Source organism: Leguminivora glycinivorella, chromosome 4, assembly GCF_023078275.1.
Source record: "Leguminivora glycinivorella isolate SPB_JAAS2020 chromosome 4, LegGlyc_1.1, whole genome shotgun sequence".
In the NCBI taxonomy this organism is placed as follows: domain Eukaryota; kingdom Metazoa; phylum Arthropoda; class Insecta; order Lepidoptera; family Tortricidae; genus Leguminivora; species Leguminivora glycinivorella.
In genome coordinates, this window is record NC_062974.1 from 20,796,389 (window position 1) to 20,805,545 (window position 9,157).

Below are 9,157 nucleotides of genomic sequence, written 5' to 3' on the forward strand. Positions count from 1 at the left end.
TATACATTATTAGTATTTTATTCCGAGTTTAGGTATATTTAGATAGCCCCCGTAAACGTTTATGGTCATAATTTTTATTTTAATACGTAAAAGAACTTAAATAGGTACACATAACAGTTGCATCACTTCTCCTTTTCAAGGCTAGAGATAATCTCCGACAACTTCTGTAGGGGGCTACAGAAACATATATTAATACAAAACTTATTTTTTGCTTCTCGTCTAGGTTATATTGAAAGATAAAAGAGTCATTCAAAATAATATCAAAATACAAGGAAATAATGAATAAATAATAATTTATAATATCATTTTTGCTAAATAATTTTTATTTTGGCAGCTGCCTGTGCAAATGTTACATTGCATTATTTGCATTGCGTAGGGTAGACCCACAACACGTACAGCGTATTGTTTCGCAGCCTGTTTCACAATCGCAATTGTCCAAGTATTCCCATTCATACCATATCTCCCTGTTTTCAGACCACTGCAGTACCCAACTATCATTGTACGTCTTCCAACCCCAGGGTGATGGCATAGGCACAGAAGTAATATCCAGAATATGGGGCGTTGTTATACGACACGGAGCGCAAGTGCTGCCGATGTTGGTTACTAATTTATTTTTGGTGGTAAACAGTTTCTTGCTCACCAAGTTCAGGTGAACTTTTCAAGCATGGCGATTATTCCTCTAGGACTTTGTAGTTACTGCGATGTTTCTAATGTTTCTATCAAAGCTGGTATAACTTCAGGGTGTGCAAACAATGTTTTAGAACATGATTAAGTGGTGTCAGACGTAAAGACGTGAAAACCACGAAGAGCAGTCGGTCTTCCAGGATCCAAAGTGTTGGCTATTTTATAACTTATACTCTGGCAGGTTATTCTCATTTAAAATATTAAGAAAATATACTAGATAAGACTTGGAAATTTCCCAATATAATTAGCTCCATAAATCCCATGCTTAAATGCCAAATTGGGATCGTTCTTAACACATATTTTAGTCAGCAAGCATGGACTCAGGCCTGTTTTCCGGTATGGTTTGGCGGCTTAGGCACTCGTAAAGTGTCGTTTTGCCGACATTCCTGCCTCCATTTACATCACGTCCGATCACCCAAGTAACATCTTGAAAGCCTCCACGGCTACAAACTGCGAGATAAACTCAAACAACAAAGGGCATGGGATACTAGTACCCGTTACCACCCTGAACTCACTCGAGGCCTCTTCATGAGGCAAAGACCTTTCGGGCTCTAACCTAGGTCCAAACCCGAATCTGGCCACTGACTTTGCGTCTATCCTTCACCCGTACTTCAGACTCCAGTAGTTTTTATTTAAATACCAAGACATTTGTATCGGAAGATCTGATGATACGCGTGAGTCCCTGTTCCGCCATATCTTTTGCGCGAGGTACAATGAGGCTATCAGCTTCTTCCGGTTACGTTTCTATGGTTTACCCTGAAATAGCAGAGCAAATGTTCTCTGAGGAAGTAAATTGCTTAGAAAAAAAAAATCACCACACTAATAACATCAACAGGCCACAGTTTCTGAAACAAGCCTTGTTGGTTGTCATACTAACATAACAGTGTCTTCCTGGAGGAATAATGGCCAAGCTTGAAAAGTTCACCTGCGGCCTATATATGATCCGCAGACTCCACATTTATCGGTGAACTTGGTGCGCAAGGAACTGTTTCCAACCAAAATTAATAACCAGCATTTCACCAACATCGTCAGCACTACAAAACATACGCTCCTTGTCGTATAACAAGCAAACCATCTCGAAACGTAGACTAAGTAGACGAGAAGCAGAAAATAAGTTATTTTATACATAGATATTTCTGTAACCCCCTACAGAAGTTGTCGAAAATTATCTCTGGAGTCCTCGGAAAGGACAATTGCTATTAATACAAATGTTATGTTATGTGCATTTAAGTTCTTTTACGTATTAAAATAAAAATTATGACCATCAAAGTTTACGGGGGTTATCTAAATATACCTAAACTCGGAATAAAATACTAATAATGTATATAAATACTAAAAACATTGATTCTGAATAGTAAGTTGTGACCAAAATAAATAATCAGTCTTGCGTGTATAGCGGTACGAGACTTCTTTCAAACCCGCGCGGTTCATTTGCAATACGTATAGTTCAAAAACTACTGAACGGATTTTAACGTTTTTTGTTTTATTTTGCAGATGATATTATCAGATTTTATTTCAATAAATAAAAACGTGACTATATCGTAGAAAAACTATTTGTAAATTTCGTGAGAATAAAAAAAAAATGAAAATTTCATATTTTTCTTATTATTCGGCCGCCATCTTTAATTTTTTTTTTTAATATTTTAATTTTTATATGAATAAATGTTTTAATACAAACTGATAGCCACCCCAATCATTAAAATCGGTGCAGCCGTTATGATTCCAATGTTTTTTACATCATGTGCGAAAACGTCTTTCAAATCCGCGCGCTCTATTTGAAATGGGTATAGTTCAAAAACTACTCAACGGATTTTCATGATTTTTATTTTATTGTGTAGATAATATTATCAGGTTTAATTTAAATACATACAAATGTGGCCATATCATAGAAAATTTATTGGTAAATTTCACAAGAATGAAAAAAAAAGTTTGAAAATTTCATATTTTTGTTATTATTCGGCCGCCATCTTATTTTTTTATGATTTTATTTTTTTTATATTAATAAGCGCTTCAATACAAACTGATAGATACCCCAATTATCAAAATCGGTGCAGCCGTTATGATTCTATGAATTTTTTAAAATATGCGGCCGCCATTTTGGAAAATGTCCGCCATCTTGAATTCTAGTGGATGAAAATCGTGTTTCCTCGGATGAAATCATTTGTATTGGTCCCTAGTATCACTGTGCAAAGTGGCTTGCTTTCTGCATAAAATGCAGTTTTTTTCCGTAAGCCCTATGACTATACCCGGTTATGAAATGGGATTTTTTTTCCTCGTAGAAAACCATTATTACCTCTATATGCAGTTTTCTACGAAGATTTTTCCTTCTTCTTAGCTTACCCGATTATGAAATGGGTTTATTTTTCCAAGGCGGCCAAGACTCACTTTCGGGCGTCGCGCCAACAAAGTAAGTAAGTAGTAGTAATTTTATACATAATATATATATTGTTATTTGTAATATTTAATCTTATACATGTACCTATATTTCCTATTTAAGTAAACTCGAGTCAAAGTTTTAGTTTAAGTATAGTCAAGTGGTACAGATATTAGTTTCCAGTTTGTTATTACATTTATACTATAATGAACATATATCACAATTTTTCTTTTAACCCGTTTTGTTTTAGAAATTGCTTAAAGTGGCACTGAAGCCTCTGTATACCCCTTTTAGGGACATGCGTAAATGTATGTACATCAAATGCAAATAAATAAAATACTCTCTATATATTTAAACTATGTATCTACATACCCCACATTTCCCCCTAGTCACGTGTCAGCCGCCTGACGGAAGCGCATGCGCACCTATATATTTCCAGGTGGCCGCCGAAATCTTTACATCAGGGTGCGTAGCCGAATGGCACTAACGCTCACGAAACGCTCACGAAACGAAACGCTAGTAGATATCTATCTCTATCGCTCGTGCATATTGGCGCGACAGAGCTGGACAAACTGGCGCGGCGTTTCGTTTTCGTTTGGCGTCGGAGAAATGCCATTCGGCTACGCACGCAGTAGCTGCTGTATTTCGTGTTAACAAAAAAAAAACTAGTTAACATGTCGAAGATAATCCTTTTCGTTGTGGCTTTTGCTGCTGTTGCCATTGGTAAGTGTGATTTGATTACATGTCTCATTTTTGTATAATAACCTAAAATTTACTTATTTAAAGTTTATTTCAAAATAAAATACAAATTACAGAATAAATGTTTTAATGCACTATCTACTAGTCAGTCATGTCATAAGGCAAAACAGAAATCCACGGAGCGACTTAGTAATGACGGACAGACGTATTAATTATTTGAATTGTCTGATAAAATAATTATGTAAATACTTAGCTCAATATTTATTTTGCGGCTATAGATATTTAGCAATGAATAGTTTGAAAAATTCGCATATAAAACCCCAAAATGTACAACTTAGTCATCATTTCTTTAAAAACTCATTGTGGTCTCATTTCGTAGGAAATAAATTATTATATGAGTAAAGTTGTGTTTTTCCAGCCGGAATCATTCCTGACTCTGCACCCATCGCCCCTGACGAGCTTTCATCTCCACCAACTGCATTTGATTCGTGAGTACGAATATTTGTTTAACATAAGCGATTAATATGTAAAACATTTCATAAATTGTGTGTGTGTTTATTTTACAAGTCTCATATTTTCATATTTTATAAGCAAGTCAGAGCTCTAACTATAATTCCGAAATGATGAAGAAACAAAACAAAAGTTGACATAAGTACCCTCTTAAAATCCCTAACTAAGAAAATGATAATATCTTGCATACGTTTGTAAATTATTAACTAGGAATTTTACTCCGAAATATACAATTGTGTTTGATACCAGTTGCCGTAGTTATTGATAGAAAATAATGATGAATTTTCTTTAATTGAACATTGTCATTTAGTGTCAATGACTATATACTCGAATGTACACTGATATCTGATATAAGAAGTATAATATACGTTTATATCTGTAGATATATAATTTACTAGCTTTTGCCCGCAGCTTTCCTCGCGTTAGAAGGAGCCAAAAAGTAGCCTATGTCACTCTCCATCCCTTCAACTATCTCCACTTAAAAAATCACGTCGATTCGTCGCTCCGTTTTCCCTTGAAAAACGGACAAACAAACAGACACAATGTTCCTAATGTTCCTATAAGACAAGAGTATTAGTGTCGCATTTAGCCTGTTAAAGTGTATAGTCATTTCCAGGCCCATTAAACCGCTTGAGGACCCCACCAACAGCTCCGTAAGTACTTCCATCTTATAGACGTTAAACTTTCGTGAGACATATTCAAATATTTAATGAGTCTACGGTTGTACTAACGTTATTATATCGCTACTGCTGCGACATGTTTCGAGCCAATTTTGGAGGCCCCTATTCAGACATATAGGAGTTCACGCGACGGTTCTTGCTCGGGGTTTAGCACAAATGTAGTGAGTACAACCCTATAGAATCATTAAATATTTCAATCTTTTTTCGGTTTTCGGAGAAAAATAGGGTTACATTTTCACAAAGGTAAATTAATAGAATTAGGTATTTCCGAAACATTTTTGCAACTTTAGAGACTATACGTCAGTAATGGACGTAACGGTCAATGCATTTTCGCCTTAGAGACGACCATGTATACATTCCTACAAACGTGTAGAGAAAACGTCCCATATAACCATAATCGGTCGCCGTTCCTACGCAAATCCTCCTATTTTGTGTACACACAGTTCTTCGGGTCTCAATGCTTAGTCGCAGTACGGTCGACGTTTAGTCGCGGCGACCCAAATGGGGACGATTAGTAACAGGCACAAATGGTCACAGAAGTGACAGAAGTGTGCACTACGCGTGCACACATTGTTACCGTTTGGCGACTACTTTCCCAAAATCATTCGTTCATTTCATTCTTTTCAAATGGCGACTGTCAGAGACGTCAAAGTAAAAAAGAAATAAAATCATTTGACATTAAAATGTAATGGCGTAAGAATTTGTTAAAGATAAATATTGTTTGCATTTGTAATATAATGTGGGCTAATTACCATGGCCAATTAAATTGCTCGAGTGATTTCATAAAATAAGTCTAAATTTATCAACGCGCCATCAATTTACCTCAGTTTAACCAGTAATAATATTATTGACTACTCGGTGTTTGCGTGTTATGTATATTGATTGGTGAAGTTTTAGTGCTCCGGTGCATATACTATACTGAAATAATAAAAATAATGCCTAGAAAACCAATAAAGTTGTTAAAATATGGATTAAGACGGTAATATTCCATGTAAAAAACAGTCGCCAAACGGTCACCAAACGGTCGACAAACGGTCGCAAAATGGTCGCAGCGTACACGCGTGACCGAAAGCAGTGATAATTTATTGGATTTTCAAAATGGCTTCTTGTATTCTTTTTTTCCAGGTATCCTCAAACTTTATAAACAATTAAATATGCCGTCGTACTCAGTTGCCCTCACTAAAGAAGATTAAAAAAAATTGTAACGTGCGTACCGAGCTGCTGGGTTGTAAAGGATCGGGGATCATATTATTATGGTCTTCTATAGAGCAACTAGTATTTTGCGGCATTTCACAATTGACACTTGTGGAAGTAGTCGTCATTAATATTACTATCAACATTAATTTCAGCGATCTGTACTTCTTATTAAGTCAAGATTTTTGTATAGATAAGTGTCTACAAATTTGTAATGTTAAAGAGACATAAATAAAACGTAGTAGAGTAAATAATGTGTTTTTTTTGTAACCCAAACAAAATACTTGTAGATACGAGTGCGGAAAAGAGGAAAATCGATACGAGTAGCGATAAATTAATACACGAACGAAGGGAGTGTTTAAAAATCGACACGAGTTGTGAATGTCCTTTTCGCAAGTGTATCGTACGATGATTTTCAGTACCTAAATCTAAGCTAAGAGTTTCGACCAGACAAGAAATGAATCATTGCTTGATTTGCTCGCACTACTGCGTTAAAAAAAGCAGCATCTGTACTGAAAAAAACTATCATTGCGCAACAGAAATTCTATTAATATCACAGTAAATACTCTATTTCATTTGATTCTTACTTTTATTGTGTAAAGCAACACTATACTTCATTTTTATCAATAAGAATTAAAAATTATATATTTAATACATTAAGTAACTATAAAGTGCTTATCTATTTGTATTATCATTCTGCACTTTTCTTAACTTTCCCACATTTCTATAAAATGTCGAAGAGTGCTTAAATGGTCGTCGTCGTTTATTATTATTTAATTCGCTCATATTTAAATGATTCAAAGCAACCAGTCCACAACTTCACAAGACAGTTTGAGAAACCTTCGTATTTCAGATTGTCATTTGCGGATACAGTGGTTTAGGAGCAGTTCGGTAATCAGACCTACACATGTGTGTACAAATTCTGTAAATGTCACTGTCAGAAACCGTTCTGACAGTGACAATGACAGCCACAAATTCGTCCACATGTTGTTACCGTTATGTGTGCAAACGTCGACTAATAAAGTGTCGTTAAAAGTCATTCTGACAGTGACATTGACAGCCACAAATTCGTACACATTTTGTTACCGTAACGAGTGCACACGACGACTACATTTTGTTATTGTATCAATACGGTCGCATTGTTTACACGACGTTACCACGCGTTATGTCACATTTGACAGTTAGTTACTGATTTGAAGATTTTGCGACTGAAATGGTTGTATGGGGTTAGAAAAAATACGAAGACGTTTGTAACTTTTTTAAGAAAAGTCGATTCCATTTGTCCTAAGTTTCATTTATTTTACAGGAGGACCAATTAGACGATTTTGAAAATTTAAAACCCGAAGATGATGACACTGTTGTGGAAGGCAAAAAAAGCGTTGTAAAGCAAAGTCAGCAATCTGTAGATGGCGTCCCAGTCTTAGACAAAAAATCGACCGATCTCATTAAAAATGATAATGGCATTGTAACAAAGAGTCATACTGACACTGATGCTCTGCAGCCGAGCAGCGAAATCGAATCCGACAATAACGAGGACTGTTAATCAAATTGTATTTTAAATAGGTCCTGTATACGGAAAAATGGAAAAATAAATGCAGTCAATTATTTTCTATTTTATTTTATTTACCCAAAAAATTCAGTTGTCTAGTGATTCCTATCAAATAGGCTTGTGCCGTTTCGTTCGTTGATAGGAGCGCTCCGATCTCGTTCGATCGCTCTCACGAACTAGTTCGCTCATTTAGGTCTTTTGCTCACTTAGTTCAGCCAGACCAGCGATCACTGCGGTCGGAAAGATCAGAACGAATGGGACCGAATAGTGTCAAAATTATACGAATAGTCCACAGATAGTAACATTCCGGGCCGAAAGGTTGTAAGTAACCGAAGTTTAATATAAACACTTGACGTTTTTGTGTTGTTCTGCTAAATAACTCGCTCTCCGTCGGTGCAGTCACACACTCGTTCTCGATCCAAACCCTCGCGTTCGCCGATCCTATACTGAACTAAATGAGCAAAGACCGATTCACAGAACACGGAAAGATTCAGTTCGTTTCGGTCATTGATGTGATTTTATTCCTAACAGTTCATAGTTCGTGAACGACACAAGCCTACTATCAAAGTTACGACCGATGACGCTACGTGACGATATAAATGCAGTCTGGCTCATAGGCACTAGTCCCACCGCCAGGTTTTTTTTTTTTTTTCAATTTATTTAGGTAAACAAACAGTCACTACAAAACAGGCTTATTTAAAGTATAATAATAGTGTTTACAGTATGTGTGACCAACAACGTTCACTACTTACTAAATACAGTATGAGCTGGGAGCTGTTGGCTATAAAACGAACAAAATATAAGGTAACGGCGGCTATCAACGCGGGTATCGAAATCGACGTCCATTACCGCCGCATTTGCAAATACGCATTTTATAGGCAAACCGACCAATTTCCTAAATAAAGTTACTCACACAAAGGAAGCCTGTTTAGTTGACTAACGCACATATAGGCGCTAGAGAGTGTGAATGAAAGAAGACACTCGCTATTTGACAGTTTTTGCCACGGGGCCGCAAGAAGAGCTTGTGTCATACTGACGCGTGACGCTAAACCTAAGTGAACTCCAATCTCATTTAGTAGTTTACGTAATAATTGTGGTAAATAGGTGAAAGTTATGCATTTTAAAATATTGTTTATAGTTTTCTACATGACTTCTGAGTACTTTTTACGTATTGTTTAGCCTGGAAATGTGTTTAAAGTGGAAATTAAAAGACAGCGGTGAAAGGCGCCATTTCGTGAGTAGATTCTATTACTGTGGTATACCACAGTAATGGTTAAAGTAGTGATATTAGTTCTTTATGCTTTATTTTAAGTATATGTGATCAGTTATATAATGTCTTACAGTAGTTTCAATCTTGATCTATTCACGCTATCAAAGAACTATTTACGTGGTATGAAAAATATTCAACAAAACCTTAATTTTTAGCAAAAACTTCATTACTGATTTCGTAGTTTCTATGAAAACCGT

General features: G+C 35.9%; 1 protein-coding gene across 1 annotated transcript; it reads left to right on the forward strand.

The window, feature by feature from the left end:
- Positions 1-3,603: 3,603 nt before the first annotated feature.
- Positions 3,604-7,751, forward strand: LOC125225626. The gene is made up of 4 exons (XM_048129432.1): positions 3,604-3,781; positions 4,176-4,245; positions 4,884-4,920; positions 7,448-7,751. The coding sequence occupies exons 1-4, from the start codon at positions 3,733-3,735 to the stop codon at positions 7,682-7,684; spliced, it is 393 nt and encodes a 130-aa protein (XP_047985389.1). The 5' UTR covers positions 3,604-3,732; the 3' UTR covers positions 7,685-7,751.
- Positions 7,752-9,157: the final 1,406 nt, after the last annotated feature.

Excerpts from the sequence above, each read along its gene's own strand:
- LOC125225626 (XM_048129432.1), top strand. The coding sequence starts at position 3,733 with ATGTCGAAGATAATCCTTTTCGTTGTGGCTTTTGCTGCTGTTGCCATT. Across the intron at positions 3,782-4,175 it reads TTTTGCTGCTGTTGCCATTG|CCGGAATCATTCCTGACTCT; the intron begins GTAAGTGTGATT and ends GTGTTTTTCCAG. Across the intron at positions 4,246-4,883 it reads CCACCAACTGCATTTGATTC|GCCCATTAAACCGCTTGAGG; the intron begins GTGAGTACGAAT and ends AGTCATTTCCAG.